At 34.8% G+C, this 20344-nt stretch overlaps 1 protein-coding gene and 1 long non-coding RNA gene across 2 annotated transcripts; one reads left to right on the top strand and one right to left on the bottom strand.

The window, feature by feature from the left end:
- The first annotated feature begins 119 nt into the window (after window positions 1-119).
- Window positions 120-19813, top strand: LOC121738673 (large subunit GTPase 1 homolog). Its single transcript, XM_042130889.1, has 10 exons — window positions 120-372; window positions 479-702; window positions 996-1217; window positions 1617-1737; window positions 10339-10866; window positions 11982-12134; window positions 12324-12462; window positions 12890-13083; window positions 13840-13928; window positions 19649-19813. The coding sequence occupies exons 1-10, from the start codon at window positions 277-279 to the stop codon at window positions 19767-19769; spliced, it is 1887 nt and encodes a 628-aa protein (XP_041986823.1). The 5' UTR covers window positions 120-276; the 3' UTR covers window positions 19770-19813.
- Window positions 7042-9578, bottom strand: LOC121738674. Its single transcript, XR_006037321.1, has 3 exons — window positions 9316-9578; window positions 7802-7964; window positions 7042-7146 (listed from the first exon to the last, which is right to left on the bottom strand). It is a non-coding gene; the product is annotated as an uncharacterized LOC121738674 (long non-coding RNA).
- Window positions 19814-20344: the final 531 nt, after the last annotated feature.

Raw genomic sequence — 20344 nt, 5'->3', positions numbered from 1 at the left:
ACATAGACAATAGACTAGACGTACAATTATTTTTTATTGTAATACTTTTAGTGCAAAATGTAAAAAAATCAGCTTTCCTCTAAATTCTAATGTCATATGTCACTGTCATTGACCAAAACATGCTGTTTTCCATGTTTTCAGTGTTTTTGCGTTGTGATTTTAATGTATATTTCACAAATAATTGAAATACCAATTTATTTGTCACTCTATAAATCTATAAAACGAACTGTGAAACCCACGAGCTGAATTTCATACGATACCCAATCACATGTAAAAATGGGGAAGAAAAATAAGGATTCTCTAGGAAGATCACTTATCAAGGATAGATTTGCTAAAAACAGGCACAGACGACATGTTGAGGACAATACGTTAGTAAGTATAAATGTTCTTCTGAAGATATTTGTTTATTACATGCAAAATTAATAGGAATACCGAAGTCTTCAAGATGCACCAATTCTAACCTAACACTTTGTTTCAGTTGCATACTACAGAAGTGAATGATGGATATGACTGGGGTCGCCTCAACCTGCAATCTGTCACAGCAGAGTCTTCGCTGCAGGAGTTTCTGTCTACCGCTGAACTTGCAAATAGAGAATTTGTCGCTGAGAAGTTGAATGTGAAATATGTTAAATCAGCACCATTAGAAGTAGAACTAGTCACATCTCAACCTGATTTTGATGAACCATTAACAGTGCCTAGAAGGTATATAAATCCATAGTTTCATTCCATTATTCATAGTAAAAAAAAAGTAGTAAGTACACACATACTTAAGGAATTAGAAAATATTAGTTCTTACTGCAACAAACTGTAAATTTACCTTGGGTAAACAAAGTTTTTATCAATGTAGTTGCAAAGAACATGACGTAATATCTAAATATGGATAAGAACATTTTATAGGACTATGGAGTTGCTTTTTAACCGACTTCTTCTAACAACAAACATTCTTCAACATTTCTGTTATTTTAGTTTTCAAATATACATACAAATTCTTTTAGACCTCTATGGACACCGGGAATTGAAGTAGAGGAACAGTTAACCAGAGAGCGAGATGCCTTCCTCGACTGGCGAAGACACCTCAATGAGCTTCAGGAGAAACTCGGAGCTGCAGTCACACCCTATGAGAGGAACCTGGAGCTCTGGAAACAGCTGTGGAGAACTCTGGAGAAATCAGACATTGTCTTAATCTTATTAGATGCTAGAAACCCACTTTTGTTCAGGTAAGATTATTAATTTAATATATGTAATTGATTGTACTGTCGGTTCTTGGTGGAAATTCATGTTGTACACTAATAAAACACACTTTTCTTGCACTTTTTCCACTATATTAAGATATTATTATAACTTTTAACAAATAACACGACCGGTTTCGAAATGACACCTGATGATGAATCATTTCGAAACCGGTCGTGTTATTTGTTAAAAGTTATAATAATATCTTAATATAGTGGAAAAAGTGCAAGAAAAGTGTGTTTTATTAGTGTATTAATTTAATATTAATTATTATTGTTTTGGCATATTTATTTTATCACCACTTCATAAGGGGCCCCTTATTACAAATTTAAAATAATAGATAAATAGTGTATGAAATTATTAACTATACTTTTTTCTGTTTCTAGGTGTAAAGACCTAGAAAAGTATGCAGAAGAACAAAATTGCAAATGTATATTGTTATTGAACAAAGCTGATCTTACTTCAGAGTATTTGAGGAAATGTTGGGCAGAATATTTCAGTCAAGAGGTAATATTTTCTATTTCTATACTTACACATTATCACACAATGTTTTTGCCTATCAGTCACTGACCTCCATTATACAAGTACGCTGGACTGATGATACCCTTTGAAATTACAGCTATTTTTTGTGCCTATTTGAAGCGGAATCAGCTCCCCCATTATTAGGAATAGGAACTAAATTTGACGTAAAAATGACGTTTGAAAGTCGCCATCATGTCGCCATATTGGCGCTGATAGCAGTAGTGGGAGTATTTGGAACTAATACTAGTGATGTACAACAGCTATCTTTTCTATTATCGATGAAATGTTTCCAGATTCAGATAATGTCGACCATTAGGACAAAAATATTAAATTGAATAATACAAACGCTACATATTTGTATTAAAGATTACAGACTTCCTCTCCGTAATTTAGATAGGCGTAATAAATTAACAACGATTTGAACACTAATAAAACAATATTTGCGTGCACTTTTTCCACTATATTAAGAAATTATTAACAAATTACATGAACAGTTTCGAAATTAATCATCTTCAGGTGTAATTAATTTCGAAACTGGTCGTGTAATTTGTTAATAATTTCTTAATATAGTGGAAAAAGTGCACGCAAATATTGTTTTATTTCAACATGCATTTCCACCAAGAACTAACAGTACAATCAATTAAGTACATATAACAACGATTTCATACATAGATAACGTGAAGTAGCAGTACCTATCTATAGTCCATTTATTTTTAGCAGTTAACACTACGAAAAACTAAAAACAAAACTGAAGATAAGCTTCTAACGAAAACTTTGTTGTATTGTATTTTCTAATTTCATTTCTAATATTATCAAAGTAGTGCTACAGTGTATCGTATTAAAGCTGAACAAAGCTGAATAAGTGTTCTGTAAGATTAGACCCTAACTAATCTCATCATATTATATTATAAAGTGGAAGAGTTTGTTTGTTTGAACGCTCTAATCTCAGGAACTGCTGGTCCAATTTGAACAATTATTTCAGTGTTAGACAGCCCATTTTATACATTTTATCACGCTGAGACTAATAGGAGCTAAGAAATAGAGGAAAATGTGGAAAAAGCGGGGGAATGTATAACGTGAAGGATTATATAGGCTATTTATTGTGGACCAACTTTCTATTTATAGTGAGGGAGCCCTAGAACAATTTTTTTGTGAGTAGCCACATTTTGATAAGACGAACAACATTTTTATTTTAGAAAAATCTCGAAAGTGGTAGCTAACAGAGATAGAAAGGATTTCATACTTTGACTTGATGGTCCTAAAAAATGGATTATTTTATTTGTAGGACAAGGTTACTCTTAAATTATATAACTATTAACCTACCAATATACAAAAAATCAGCTGGTTAGGGTTCCGTTTTAGGGTACAGTAGTCAACCACGTTTTGTTGATTACAGAACCCTAAAAAGCTGATTTTTTGTATATTGGTAGGTTAATAGTCATATAATTTAAAAGTAACATTGTCCTACAAATATAACAATCCATATTTTAAGACCATCAATTCAAAGTATGAAATCCTTTCTATCTCTGTTAGCTACCACTTTCGAGGTTTTTTGTAAATAAAAATTTTGTTCGTCAAAATGTCACTACTCACAAAAAATTAGCTTGTTAGTAATCACAAAAAAAAATGTTCTAGGGCTCCCGTATTTTTAATTTTGATATCAACATAAAATTTAAATAAAAAAAAAATTGTAACATAATTACTAATTTTATACATACCGCTGCAGTTACAAATAATACATAATACTATAAATTATTTTTATATAGTTTTACATAAAACAACTTCAATCGCATTTTTCTATCCTCTTCTCTGTTCTCCCGGCTGCATCCACTTCCGACACGAACATCTCCCGGCTGCCTGCATGTTCCACTCATCTGACTCCATCATCTCCCGGTTGCCTGCTTTTATCTCCACTTCAAAATATTTATTTTTCAGCATCTATTCTTTTTTTTTAAGTTATAATAGATATAATTCTTAAATTCCGAGCTGTAAGAGCTGTGAGCTACATTTGAGTTGCTATTCTTTCCAAAGAGATTTAGAATATTCTTATTTTTAGGTTCATCGTACTTTGCTCTTAATAAATATTTACCGATTAAAACAATGTTTGTTGCTATTTGCTTACTTTTCAGATTTTATTTGAAAGTGTCTATTTTTTACTATTGGCAGGTTATAGTTGTATAGGACATCGTTATTCGTTAATTCTACCCCTTTTGTTACAATTATTATACATATTGTGCAACTTATTAATCATTGTTTTTGTATTATGTTTTAGATAGAATTATGATGCTTCCTAATTACCGTTACATAAAATATTACATTTGTCTAATTACGGTACCTATAAATTTTTAAGTCTTATTTTCTAAAAAACTATAACTAACTGTAACATGCCTCATTTATTATTGTGTTCGTATCTTTCATTACTTTCATATTTTAATGAGTTTAAGACGTCAAATCAACGAAGAAAAAAAAGGTTACGGTAATTAGGCAAATAATACCAAACCGGAGAATGGCCGTTAAGGCGAGGATAAAACCCAATTCGTTATTCCGTGACTCCCGGTTTATCTAGTTCCAATATAATAACGAAGTGTTAAAAAATATGAGATATAAAGTACAATATTTAAAACTAGCTGTTGCCCGCGACTTCGTCCGCGTGGACTTCAGTTTATAGCGCGCGATGTCATCAAAATTGGTGTCAAAAGCTTTTTTAAAAAAAACCCTGGTACCCAAATCAAAACAGCTGTGCAGTGTGCAGATAATATTTCATTTTTAAAAATTAAACTTTATATTTTATGCCAAATTTTAAAGCTTATTTAGCCCTTCAATTACACAACTTTACCCATAAACTATTTATCATTGATAGGTTTAAGGTTACGTCACTGTATATAATATAAAGTACTGACTTATTAAATAACGTAAAAAAGAAATAACAATCGAAAAAAATCGAAACTCAAATGTCTGATGATACCACCTCTTATAGAAAGATGTTGGGCAAGCGTTAGCGCAATGTAAGAGACGCACGGCGCCATCTAGTATGAATTTTTGGAACTAACTTAATTTGAACAAATTTTCGTATTTTCACCCCCTTACAACCCTTTTTTCCAGTAAAAAAGTAGCCTATGTTCTCAGGCTTTAGACTATCTGTATACAAAATTTAATTACAATCGGTTCGGTAGTTTTGGCGTGAAAGCGAGACAGACAGACAGATATACTTTCGCATTTATAATATTAGTATAATACGTGATGATACCTTAAACCATAAACATTTTAATAAAACGTAATACTTTGGCTGTAATTAATTTACAAACTCACCTCCGATAAAAATCTATTTTATCGAAATAAAAGTATTAACTAGGATAACAACACATTTTATTTGAATAAATTGTTAGTAAATCTATATTAAAATGCCCTTAACCGAACAATTTTGTTTCTTAATGTTTATTTTCAAAGATATTTTAAAAAACATGAAAAATAGAGAAGATCCGCCCGAGAACCTACAGTTTTATGCTAAGCTAAAATGAATCTTATTGCGATGCGTATACGTTTGGTCTTTGGTTGTGTGCAAGGTTATCGTTTTGGATTGAGATTAATCCCCGCCTTAAAGTTAAACATTACTGAACAATATTGTTTTGTGCAATTTATGACGCAAAGTAGCTCGAGATGTGCCAATAGCCTTAAATGTTTGATCTTTGCCATAAGTTGACATTCTCATTGTGAGATATTTGTTTGCAATTAATTTTAAAAGAATTATTTCATGTCTGGCTTCACAATTAAAAGAATTTACTGGGTGTGGCGGAACAATCAGAGACTCTAATTTATCGAAAAAGTGCTGCTGAATCAGAATCATTATTTTATGCCGGTTAGTTTTTAATATAGAATCTTTTGCCAATGTTATAAAGACTTCAGTATATTGGATGACGCGAAAAACGAATTTTGATGCATATTTCAAGCCACCTCTATCTATGAAAGTTGTAAAAGCTGAATAATTGCTTAAATCAACGGCATAGCCATGCTCTCTACTAATTTGAATTTCATTGCTTAATAACGCTGCTTTGCAATGTTCGCAGTTGCTTTTCTCACAGATCTTTTTTACGATGAAACCTGATATGTAATATAAAATGTTATTTTTGTATTCAGAGAGATTTAGTCGATTAACAACATTGAGGAGCCATTTATTTTCTTGTTCCTCATTAGTCTGTGTTGTAAATACTGAATTGCATTCATGTTTATTTGATCTAAATTCTATAACTGGTGACGTTTCAAAATCTGCGTCAAAAGAATTGGCGTTCACACTAGGAGTGACGCTGTTGCGGAACAGTAGTTTCGTTAAAGCATACTTGACTTGCAAAGCACTTGGGTTATCATTATGCCCGCCAGAAGCCCTCAAACAAGAAAAGAACTATTCAAGATGGTCTTGAGAACATTTATATGTAAGGAAATATTTTAATATCCCTTTTTGGAGCAAATCTAATGCAAGTTGAGAAAAACTAAATGTATTAAAAGACGTTTTAATGAAAAATCACAACTCAGTAATTTATATGATTTTATATTAATTGCAGTTCCATCGCAGGTTAAAGATCTGACGTTAATATTAATATCTCCTGAATATCTAATAGCAGCTAGAAGTAATTCAGACTGAATATGGGCAGATATTTTATTTATAAAAAAATAAGCGATTGGGCATTTAAATTTTGTGGTAAATGACACAATTTGGAAAATCAAAACTTCCGTTGCCAAGGTCTCCGAGTCATTGACCAATATGCCCCCATAATCTACGTAACCCCAATATTTATCACTTTTTTTATCATACTTTATTTCAGATCTAATTGACATTGCATCAAAAATTAGTGCAACATTATATAGGTTGACATTCTCTTTTGCAGCATCTTTTAGATAGTTCGAAACCTCCGATATGAACCTTACATTACAATCATGTGTAGCTAAAAGTCGTCTAAGAGTAGAAGGATGTGGAATGCTAACAAAATTTCTCAAATAGCGATATGCCTTGGCTGAATAAAAATATAATGTTAGAGCAAAAGATTTTAGGTCATCATTAAATCTTGTGCCTTTGTTAGATTTTTTTTCGTTTAATTGCTGATGAATATTTGGGAAACAGTTTGTTATAACAGATAATTTTTACATTTTTGTTTTATACATGATAAAAGTGTCATTAAATTATTAATTTTTACATTTCTTCTCTTGATTTTTTGTTTAAGATTTTTTAATTCACGCTTTAATTTTATTTTTCTTGGTGTTGCAATCAAAGTTGATGTTTGTGTATTTATGTCAATTTTTATTTTCTTCCTTGGAGGACTTTTAGAAGATCCAGGTTCTTCATTTTTTAGTTTTTAAGCGTATATCGCTTAACACTTCATTTTTTTTATTTTCGGGAAAAATCTGTAACGAAATTACATAAAAATAATTATTATTACAAACTAGACGACGCGACGCCCGCAACTCAGTTGTGCCAAAATTCATTTATCACGCAGGGACCGTTCATTTTTCCGGGATAAAAAGTATCCTATGTCCTTTCTCAGGACTCAAAGTATCTCCATACCAAATTTCACCAAAATCAGTTCAGCGGTTTAGGCGTGAAGAGGTAACAGACAGACAGACAGACACACTTTCGCGTTTATCTATACAAATATTTTTTTTTTTTTTTTTTTTTTTTTTTTTTTTTTTGTTATGGACGCTTTACACCACGTCAGTCTGGCCCCGTGGTAAGTACCTGAAGGACTTGTGTTACAGGTACCAGACAACGGATATATATTTAATACTTTTTATACTATACATATATTTAAGATTTTTATTATATGATACACATATTTAATACACATCCATGACCCAGGAACTTTTGAAAAACTTTTTTTGTTCCGTCGGCGGGATTCGAACCCGTGACCCCCGGCTTGAGCTACCAACGCGCTCACCACTGAGCCACAGAGGTCGTCGAAATTTATTATTATAAATGCGAAAGTATCTCTGTCTGTCTGTCAGTCTCGCTTACTTTTTTATTAGGATACAATGTTGCTAATTTTAAATATTTTTAAATTACCTTTGGAAAGATAGAAGGAGTCACTCCAGGTTTCAACCTTTTCCGAGCTTCTGTTCGATAATCTTCCGGTTTGAAATGAAGTGAACAAACTACAGAGCTTTGACGTAAGTTGCCGGGTATCACCTCTAACCACTTTTTCTTTAGCTCTAAATCTGAAGGCAAACTGGAAATATAAAATTAATATAAACACAATTTTTATTAAGGTCCGTCGGGGCAAGTGCACCTACAGGGTAAGTACACCTATCTCAAAAATATCGAAAACTACAAATATTATACAACTAACGACACCTTACATACACGCAAGAAACTAAACTACAGTTCCACTTCTATAACCCAAATGGCCATGTTCACCATAACTTGACATAATTATCCGCCATTTATTTTTAGTGTAATTTATACCGGCTGCCTTAATGGGTCCATTCACTATCCTGCATTACAGTCCTGCTGCAGTCCGCCGTGCAGGCCTGCAACACCAGTCACTATCCTGCGTGCAGTCCGCGAATGGTGTTGCAGGCGTGCACGGCGGACTGCAGCAGGACTGCAATGCAGGATAGCGAATGGGCCGTTTAAGATGATGTCGTGTCAGTAGTCAGTTCAAATCTGGAAAATTTTGATTTGTTCCGGCTAATGCGATGAGTAAAGAGTTTAAATGTTCTTTAATTCTATGTTTGTATTTTACTTCTAAATGTTGATTGAAAAAAGGGGCGTTTTAAGTGTGACGTGTCTGTCTGTCTGTAAAGTGTAAACATTGAACTTTGAAGTAAGTGTACCGCGGAAGCACCTCTGTCGTGGAAATTTTGCAATTTGCAGTAATGTAGCCTACATGGAAACGGGAACTAACGCGCGCTATAAGCTGAAGCCCACGCGGACGGAGTCGCTGGCAACTAATATTAATTTTTTATATAATATCACTAGCTGTCCCGGTGAACTTCGTGTCACTTTAAAACCTTCCCTGGACTTCTACGAATATTTTATGACTAAAATCAGCCCAATCCGTTCAGCCGTTTTCGAGTTTGAGCGCGACTAACAAATTTGGAAATCCATTTTTATATATAAGAAGATTATAAAAACGTAAAATGCGTACTGAAGTACCCCCTACCAGAGTAGACAGAATGATAGAGTATGCCGACTTAGAACTGATGTTGAAATTTTTAAATTTGACGTATTATGACGAGAATCGTTGCTAGGGTTGTTAACTTGTTATCTACGAATTTAAAAATATGACATATTCGATGGACGTGTTCCTCTTTCGTCGTATTGTTGTTTGTGTTTTGGCACTTGCGATTAAAATTGTCAGAATCCAATTTTGAAATCTTTATTTTAAATAGGTATTTAAAAATAAATTATATCAGCCAGCGCGAGGCACATTCCGTTCATAATCCTAGTGAAACCCGACGAATTTGACAGATATTGAAACCTGTCCGTTTCTTTGCAGTCGAACTACTGGTCGTTATGTCTATTGTGCCCCTACCCTACCGTACCGTACCCTAGTGCATACTGAACGTCAAACTTACCTGTGAAAAGATAATCCACAGCCAGGGTACGATTCTTTCCCACAGCCACTCACAGCACATATATTGTTAACCATTTTACAAACGACACTATTTAAAAATCGTTTTAAGCTTGGAAAACATTAATAATAACTCCATACGAAGACAAAGAAAACGCCATATTGCTTTTGTCGTTTGACGTTTGTGATGCTTATGCCATTTTCCAAGTGTTGCCGAGTGTAAATGTAATAAAACTACCTGCCATAATTTTTTAATGTCGTGAAACATAACATTTGGATTTATCTGGACCTACAAACTTTTGCATTCAATATTTTTATTAGTATACAAGTACAAATATACGGCACGTGATATTCATAAACAAAATGATTGTCTTTGCTGCGAAGAACTGTTCTTGAATTTACTACCGTTAAAACTTAAAATATTTTACATGGCAATTGTGCGACAGAGACGCATCAAGAAAAAGTTTGTCTCACATGGGCACACTTCCCAGAGTAAATATTGGTTATTAAAAAAATACTTTATTTTCTTTATAATAAGGTTCATTTTGACACTCAAGAAGATTGCAAGTGAGCATTCCTGTTGTACGTAGTACATATTAATTCCATGATTCGAACGATTAAGCCATAGAGAATTAAAATAAATACATGGTTACCAATGGTTACGTCAAATTTAGTTTTCTGTCCTAATAATGGGGGCGCTGATTCCGCTTTAAATGGCACAAAAAAAAAGTGGGTATCATAGATCCAGCGTACTTGTATAATGGAGATCAGTGTTATCAGTTGTCTCATACTTTTCCAAAGTACCAGACAAAGATAGCATAGTGTAATAGTGTAAGTAGTCTGCACTATTAATATTTTTAGATTTAATTTCATTGGTATCTTCCTTCAAATGGGCTATATCTATAAAATTACTTATCTAAGTTTGTATGTTATGGTTACTTTTTATTACAGCAGAATCTATGATTTCTAAAAGATTTCATGTTCACATACAAAGTTTTTAATTTTTGATAATTATTTTCGTTTTCAGAAAATTCCCGTTGTGTTCTTTTCGGCAGCAAAAAGCATGAAAGAAAGAAAAATATCAGAAGAATCCAGTAATAGTAAAGAAGAAAATTCTGACACAGAATCTGTTGAAAGTGAAGAAGATTCAGATGATGAGTTAGATGAGACAGCAAAGGATATCGAAATGTTTAAAAGACAGCTGGGTGAAATAGATACAGCGGTTAATAACACAGCAAATAGAATAAACTCAATCCAAGCAGCTTTAGACAAACTTCTTGAAAACATACACCTAGGTAAACCTGTAGAAGATATATCTATTAAAGATGACAATGAAAAAGAAGATTCCACAGAAGAATCAAAAGAAAATTCAGAAGAAATAAACAAAGAAGTGAAAAATTCATATGAGGTTTTCGACAGAGATCAGTTGGTAGAAGTTTTGAGGGCACAGAAACCAAGTAAATTGAAGAATCCGCCTCGGTTAACAGTTGGAATGATAGGATACCCAAATGTCGGAAAATCCAGCTCTGTTAATATCTTGATGCAAACTAAGAAGGTACTTTTGTGTTTCTATTCAAACTACATATTTTCGCAGTTAGCATATTGGGTTATGGCTACTTGACTCTTTCTTTGTGTATAAATATTGCTATTACATAATACCAACACAAAAAAGCCTTCATGAGCAAGTCGGACTCGCTCACGAAGGGTTCTCTACCGTTATAGAGCAAAAATGGGTCAAACATTTTTTTTTGTATGGCAGTCCCCCTTAATTTTATATTTTATTTTAATATTTTTATTAATCTATAAAGTACAATATATATTCAAGGATTTTGTGAAAATTTCAAGTGCCTATACCTACCTATTACCTTTATTGATATCGAGCAAAAAGGCCAAAAAAATCAAGTTTGTTGTATGTGTGCCTCCCTTAAATATTAATTTTATTTTATTTTTAGTATTTGTTGTTATAGCGGCAACAGAAATATACAATGTGTGAAAATTTCATAAGTTTAGCTATCTTAAGATACAGCCTGGAGGGAGACGAAAAGACAAAAGTCTTAGTAATAGGGTTCCGTTTTTACACTTTCGGTACGGAACCCGAAAAAATAAGTACCATGTTCTGTGTACAAAGGTTTTTGTGACCATACTTAAGACATCATTATCAGCTAATTAGTATCTTCAGGCCTTTCCACTAATCATCAATTTGGTAGTAAGTAAGTTATTACTTACTACCAAATTGATGATTAGTGGAAAGTAGGTTTGCTGCCAGTTTTACCACAGTCATGACTGTAAGTGTTGAATAACCTGCCGTGTAATGCAGTGACTGATGGTTGCATGTAATCGATTGACAGTTATCTGGATATTTTGGTTTTATGTCATGCAACCATCAATCATGACTTTTGAGTAAATTACGTTTAATGGCATTTCGTCAATCACGCGTCACGTGTATTCTTTGTGAAGTTTTGCGTATGACTGACAATCAGTCGGAATGACTGTGTAATGTTAAACTAATTCCAACACTCACCAACAGTCAAACGAAAGTCATGATTGATGGAATTGACTGACCAGGGCATGACCGTCTAATGGATGCCTTAGGTAGTATTATCACAGCTATTATTATGCGTAATGCGACTGTTACATTCTATATAGCCCTAAAACACTGTTACATTCTAGGTCAGTGTGAGCTCCATGCCGGGTCACACTCGTCATATCCAGACCTTAATCCTGGACGAGGACATCGAGCTGCTGGACTGCCCCGGACTGGTGCTGCCGGCGTACGCGGTCGCGCCCGATCTGCTGTTGACCGCAGTGCTGCCGATCGACCAGGTCAGTGACGTTGGAAGCCAGACCCTGGGGCCTGTCCGTGGCGACGGATCAGCCAAACGGGTGGACCAACTTTGATCTAGGTTTTTTTTTCAGTGAATTGAGTCGCTTCAATATTTTGCATTTTGATTCTTTACACGTATTTGAGTTTTGTATCGTATTTTTAATTTTTCAATTCCATATTGTCACCAGATGCGAGCCCACGACGCCGCGATGGCTCGCCTCTGTCAGCTGGTGTCGCGACACACGTTCGCCGCCAAGTACGGCCTGCTGCTGCCCGAGTACGACGACAGTGACCTCGAGTACAAGAAGATACTGACGGCGCACGCGTGTGAGTACTAGTAGTGTATCACTGTATTAGCCTGCGAGATTTTTACCTCTCGATTCCCGGGGTGTAAAAATTCTATTGAGGCCGAACATTATGGCGCCATTTTAATTTTTTGTCAAAATTTTACAAAATTTCACCAATCAACAACAAATTTAGTGCATACTTTTTGTAACCAATTTCACACTCTTTAAATTAATGCATAGATTATAGAACATACGAAATTAAATCTTATAAGTATGTACTAAAATATGTTAAAAAACTGTGTGTGAGGTTGAGTGCAATTTTGTTGGGCTCGCAAAAACTCGAGAATTTCACCGATTTGGGTAGTCTTAAAATGTTTGTACTCTGTGGAAGTTCACAGAAGGTTTATAGGAGGGAGTTGATACGAAGTTCACCGTGTCAATTAGTACATATAATTTGTTTCCTCCAGTCAACCGCGGCTTCATGACGGCTGCGGGCCAGCCTGACGTGTCCCGGTCCGCGCGGCTGCTGCTGAAGGACGCGGCGACCGGCCGCCTGCACTGGGAGCAGACACCCCCCGGGTACCCCCCGGCGCCCACCGAGTTTGTGGAGGTGATGGGGGAGAAGAGGAAACCCACGCCGAGGGAGGCTAGAGCCGTGGAGGTGAGTTGATATGAAATAATAGGAAAAATGAATTAAAATGAAATGAAATGAAAATTAAATTAATCCATACTTCCATACTAATATTATAAATGCGAAAGTGTGTCTGTCCATCTGATCTGTCTGTCTGTCACCACTTCCCGCTCAAACTGCTGAACTGATTTTACTAAAATTTGGTATGGAGATACCTAGAGTCCCGGGAAAGGACAAAGGATACTTTTAATCCTGGAAAAATGTACGGTTCCTGCGCGATAAACAAATTTTGGTGCAACGGAGTTGCGGGTGTCATCTAGTTTAAAGTAAATGTAATTTCAAAGTTTAAAATAATTGGAAAATAGGTTCGCGTAATTTGGCCGGATTATTTCAAGCCCAGTTATGAATACAGTTCGACAAGTCTCTATATGAACGTGGCGAGAAAAGGAACTAAACGCTTCTATCATACAAAAACGTCATTTTTGACATGTGTTTGACAGTTCTCCTTTTACCAGCAGCGCTCCCGTCGATGTCACCCACGTTCATTTAAAGCCTTGTCGAGCTGTAATATCACAATTCACGACTAACGTTGACTTGACATAACCCAACCAAATGACGTAAGTCCGCCATCCGCCTATGTATAAATTGTCCTGCTGGTACAATATTAACAGAAGTGGAAAACATAAATAAAACAACATGTACAACATACTTTTATTGATATATTATGACAACAGTTGATTCTTATTATATTTTATTTACTTACTTTGTTTATGTGTGTTTTTCCAGGGTTGGCTTACAAAAGAGTCTGAAATTGATAACACTTTCTTTGCGAAAAACAAAGGCGCAGCGCATGTTAAAGGAAAACCAATGATTGGGTAAGCAATAATACCTAATAATTACATCCATACTAATCTTAAAAATGTACTATCAGAGAAGCTGATTCCTATGCATGGTACCTCTATGTCTGTCTGTCTGTTATCTTTTCACGCCAAACCGCTAAACCGTACTTGCTGAAATTTGGTATAAGTACAGCATGACTGGTGAGACATGTTGAATACTCGAGGACGTGACATTTGGCTATTATATAAGATGAAAAAAAATCAATTGATGCCTGAGTAAATGTTGCTAAAAGTTAAAATATAATTATTTACCCAACGCATGGACACCGCGCGCGAGAAGGGTAGCGGCGCGGTGTTTCTTTGATGGCCGCCGCGCCGGCCGCATAGTATGCGTAATTTACTTAGCGTCCATGAATCATTTATTTAAAGGGAGATTTGGTCAAAAATTAAGTACCTAATTTTATTATATAATTATAATGAGAATCGAGTACCGAGTACTCTCCTTTAAGTATTGAACATGTCTCACCAGTCATGTATATATACCAAATTTCAGCAAGATCGGTTTAGCGGTTTGGGCGTGAAGAGGTTACAGACAGACGGACATAGGTCCCGAGAAAGGACATAGGATATTTTGTATCCCAGGAAAATGTACGGTTGTGAATGGAGCAACGGATTTGCATGCGTCATCTAGTTTTTCATATAATAAGAATTGCAACGTTCACAAAATATTGGTAACGTCCTAAAAGGTGGTAGAACAAATAAAATGTTTGTTCCCAATCAAAACCACAATCGTTTCCGTTTTGAAATTGTCGGATAAATAACTATAATTTATAATAGCTTACTATAGTCAGGATAATTTAAGGTGCCATCAGCGGTCATTGAAGTTTCTGCTGCACTGCTTTCTGTTAACTTAAGAATAAAATTAAATGGGGATTGTCCATTTTTTTTTAATTTTTCTCATTACAAAAACATTTCGAGAAATAAGGTCAGTGATCGTTTTTCTGTATATAAAAGAAAAAAATACCCATTGGTTACCTATATTTTTGAACAAATATGTTTAACCTTAGTTCGACCTTCAATGGCGTTAAATAAGCAATAAATTCGACCAACATTACATTTCGAACTTTTGGTAAGCTTCTCGTATCAGCTTTCACATAATGAGAACTGGCATTTGAGGAACCAGCCATTATAAATAAGATTGAAAGGAAATTTAAAACACTACAGAGGTCAATTGGGCGCCGGTGATGACGTCAGAGCGAAACTTTAAAAATTTATTGAGAAAAAACTAGCCAATAAATTTCAAAATTATTGAATTCATATTCTTAAAATACCCTATTTTAACGAAAAAAAATATAAAAAGTACATGTGATTTTTTTTGGACAATGCCCATTCTTGTAAAGAAATAGACTATTATAGTTTCATCGGAAAACGTATTTGGTAACTCTTCCTATGATTATCTTCAACTATTTATGAGTTTAAAGTGATATAATTGACATTCTGTTCACATTTTTTTATTTTTTTTATGAAATAAGGGGGCAAATGAGCAAACGGGTTACTTGATGGAAAGCAACTTTCGTCGCCAATGGACACTCGCAGCATCAGAAGAGCTGCAGGTGCGTTGCTGGCCTTTTAAGAGGGAATAGGATTACAGGGTAGAGGAGGTCAGGAAGGGAATAGGGGATGGTAGGGAAGGGAATAGGGTAGGGGATTGGGCCTCCGGTAAACTCACTTACTCGGCGAAACACAGCGCTAGCGCTGTTTCACGCCGGTTTTCTGTGAGAACGTGGTATTTCTCAGGTCGAGCCGGCCCATTCGTGCCGAAGCATGGCTCTCCCACGTATAAAACACATTCACAAAATACGATGTCGCCCAAATGCTAAGTACTCACATACGGTTTTGCTCGATAGTTTTACTCCGAATCGAAGGAAATGACATATTTAATTCCATCGAGCCTTCGAGCTGTCAGTTTTGCGGTCCACACGGTGGTTATTGCTCGATTTGGAGTAAAACTATCGAGCAAAACCGTATGTGAGTACTTAGCATTAGACTATAAAACATCTTTCACTTCATTGTCAATCGAGGTTTGTGTCTGTACTCTGTATAGAAAATGACGAATTAATACGACAAGTTTTTTGACAGGGAGTCAATGACCGCGGCGCTACAGACCATATTTCTAGATTTGAGAGTAATTAATCTGAAGATTGTACGGTGTAAGATCTATCTTGGGTTCTAATTGTTCAATTTCAGTATAGGGTTTATGGCGCAGTTTGTGTAGCGTTAAGATTGCGCCACGTTTCCTCATTACCGCGTTAATTTTGCACCTTTGTTGTGTTCCTAGTTCCTACATTATACCGCAGGGTTGCCAGTCTTGAAATCTGCAGCTCTACCATGAGTTTAAAATTGCAATATTTATCGATATTCGATACCGACTACGTAAATATTTAGCATGGCGATTTTAGTTCTGCAAGTGGCCGCCGATGTAAAATTTGCCATACTAAATATTTACGTAGTCGGTATCGAGTATCGATACTATCGATCGATATATCGAACTGAAGCCTTCAGGTTAAATAACGAAAGTCTGGCTGTCGGTAGCTCTTACTATAAAAGACGGGCCAAGTGCGTGTCGGGCCACGCGCAATATCGGGTTCCGCGGTAGTACCGCTAGTTGTTGATATTTTTTAATGGTCAATGAATATACATTTATACACTACTAACAACATCATCTCGATTACGTTTAAAGTTCCTTTAGGTATACTTATCCGAATACATTTTTTCAGTTGTTCGACTATTACTCAATAACTTATGAAGTCTTCTTAGCCGTAATAGTTTTCCTTTTAAATTCAGCATAATTATATACTTCCGTAAATTTTTTCTCATTTCTAGAAGCAACCGTTTAGCTGTTAGACCCCCCCCTTCTAACTCGTTTTTTTTGTTAAGAGGACTCTAACGTTTTTTTCTTCAAAACTTCATGTTTCACAAATGGATCCTTAAATCGGAAAATGATCTTTGATTGTCTTTGAATATTCATAATATTTAAAAAAGGCATGTATTTAAATCTGTATATTCCCTTTTCTCGATCAAAATATTTGAAAGTTTCACCAAAAATACTGACTTGCACACTAATTATGCACCCTGAATAATGCGAATTCAGCATACTATTTAAAGTTATTTGCGAAACTGTTCTACTGAACGAATAACTATTATTAAAATAGTATATCTAAAAATTCCTTAGTTCAACAAACATACTACAACTTTTTAAAGGAAAACCATCACCTAAATTACTTTCAGGAACATCATTTATTCTAAATAAAACCCAATTTAATCTGTTATGTTCATATAATTAAAAATCATCAAGTGCTAATTTAACATGGACTAAACTTTGGCATAGTGAATGGTAACTCAGTTTATAAACAATAATAATAAACAATCGGCAAAGAGCGAGTCGGATTCGCGCACAAAGGGTTCCTTACCGATATATTGCAAAATAATTAAGCCTCCGGCTTAGGAATTGCATTCTAGGTGTTGACAAGCTACTAAAGAAAAAAAAAGAAAAAACAACTGGCTTCAATTATGAGTCGACTACTTCTGGGTGGTTCACAAAAAATAACCACGATGGCTAACGATCTAACCTAACCCAATGAAGTCGTATTGGGCCAAGATTGCTATTAATTATTTAAGAATCATTAATAAATTTATTAACTCATACAATTACAATACAGTAGTGAATTTCGATAATTTTTCTTAATTTTTAATTTTTATTAAGAAACCTTCAATTATATAGTTTTGGAATGATAAAATCTTTCACCATATTTCATCATAATTACCAAAAATCTTTGTCGCTAACACAGAAATAGATCAAGATATATCTGTGGTCGCTAAAGAGTAAAGAGCGAGCGCAAAGGAGTGAGTGCGGCATTAGATGAGGAGGCCCCAACATATTTTTCAGTAAAACAGAGAAACAAAAAGAAAATAAAGTTAGGTTAAAAATATTTTAGTTATACGATTTGTCGATTTATAGACTTGTTTTGATAATAGAAATTGATTTTATTGTGGTGCACCTTTCGATATCGTTTTTAGAAATTCCGTTGTAAGAAGGTCCAATTTAGAGTGCAAGTTAGTATTTTTGATAAACAATTTAAATTTTAGTTTTACAAATAATATATCCGATGTATGAACCATATTTTTGGTGTGAATTCGGTTATAAAGGTCGTCTCGTTTTGTATGATGTTTAAGTTTTTTTTGAAGGACATGTTCAGTTAATCAATTGTTTTTTTTTTTTTTATCAGCATTAGTTTTTCTGGAATGCATTCAGTTAAGTAGCGGAGTTAAGGTAGTGTGCTGAAAAATTATTCTGATGTGCATTTAATAATATCCCTTTAAAAAACAACCTATCAAACGACACCCCACACGGTGGGGTGGACGCGAAAAAAAATATTCATCCCCACCATCCCCGTAGCGCTGACGTTTGACGCATAGCCGGTCACACGGACGCTGCGTCATCGTAGCGTTAAGATTACGAAGCAGTCTTAACGTCAACACCCTCCCGTTTCGTCCCGGGGGCTGCAGTGCTGTCCGTCATGACATATGCGTTGCGCGCTACTGTCACGACGCAGCGCGCCTTGTGAACACCTTGGTTATTTGTATGGAAAACAACGCAACGGTAGTGCTGCGTCGACGCAACGCGCCGTGTGGACTGACTCTTATAAGTGAGAGAATCAGCTCTGCATAGTACAGTAGCATCGTAAAGTCGCACGAACTAACGCCTGGCCGGCAGCCAGCGCCCGATTCTCTTTCAATAATTGATAATTTCCTCAGAATCTCTTTCATCTAACAGTTGAGAGATTTGTAGCACTCTGACGCAACGTCCTGGGCGCAATTTTTAATAGTATTTGACACTTTTGATCACATTTTTTTAATCACACCATTAAGATATTAGAAGCCAGATTCATTTTAACTTTTTATGGCCAATCTGTTATCCCGTCGCATCAACAATTCTCTCTAATCCAGACAGATTTGTTTATAGAAAAGTTACTAATGTCTTTAATTTTTTTCAACAAATCTTTCTCGCGCCTAAATAGAATCGATAGATATCGATAGAAACATGCTCAGGGCTGAGGCTATGAAACAGATGCAACATTTTATATGTTCCACCACCGACTAATACCAATAATTTGCCCTCATTCTTTCGTGCGGTTCTCATCATTCGTCGATCACCATTACATTGTATACACAGCTATGTATACGTATACATTATACAGGTGTATCTCTCCACTCGCCATTATAAAACTCTAAATCTGGGTTATTTATATCGCGCTAACGCGTCTGGTTTTTTACATTCTGTTTATTTTTTCATCGTTTACGATTCACCTTGTTTGCCACTTTGTAATCGTAAATTATGGGGAGATTTAAGATCCTTTGTCTGCTTTTCCCAGGCTCAGGCTTGTCGATTTTGTATTTTGGCTTCGGTTCGTTTTTCTTGGCGGGTTTTTGATTAAGCTTATCCAAAGACCAAAATACTTTGAATTGTTCCACAAACTGTTTTAACTTTTGTTCTCTACTTTGTTTTTGATGCGTCGTTCTGTGTCAACCAACTCAGAGGTGAATTTTATCGCACGAAAACCGTACATTTTTCGGAGCGAAAACTATCCTTTGTCCTTTGTAGAAAAACTTAAAATACTTACTTTAATATTTTATGTAAGACGTTTATTTTAGTATCTAGATAATAGATAAATATTAAAAATTAATTTTATTTTCAGTATCGGTCCTCAACCAGACATCCCCGTCAAAGGTAAACCGTGGAAGCAAGAGAAGAAACACGCGAACAAAAACAAGAAGGAGAAGTTGAGGAGAGTGTACGCGCATTTAGACGAGCACTAGCGTAGCGGTGTAAGTCATAAAATACAATAAAATCATATTCTTATTTAAAATGTTTCTTTTTATTTGAAAAGTGTACAATAGCTATATTAATAAGAATAGTTGAATTAGAATAGTACTGTTAGGCATGTCAGTTAGCTGATACTATTTACAAGCGATAAAAGTTGAAAATTACGTTTGTTTAAGTTAAAAATGCATTTTTAATGATAGATGATTTTAATACATATTTATTATTTACATTTACATTATAATGGAGCATAATATGATATCTCCAACAATATAAAATTTAAGTACACGTTGAGAAAATTACGCACCACTGGAATAAGCACTTTTGCATAAAAGAATATATTTGTTTTTTCTTTTAAAATGCAAATATATTCTTATAGTTTCTTCGTAGACGTTAGCTGTTAGTTTAAGGGGGCGACTAACCCAAAATTGTCGATTTTATATTTCATTTTTATACTTGAAAATAAGCCCCGAATTGTTTCTTTTTCTAAAGATTACCTACTACATTATATTTCCAAGAATATGATTTGATCAAAAACACAATTATATCGTGTTTTTTCTATAAGAAAAAT

Source organism: Aricia agestis, chromosome Z (assembly GCF_905147365.1).
Source record: "Aricia agestis chromosome Z, ilAriAges1.1, whole genome shotgun sequence".
In the NCBI taxonomy this organism is placed as follows: domain Eukaryota; kingdom Metazoa; phylum Arthropoda; class Insecta; order Lepidoptera; family Lycaenidae; genus Aricia; species Aricia agestis.
This window is presented reverse-complemented; position numbering and strand designations above follow the sequence as displayed.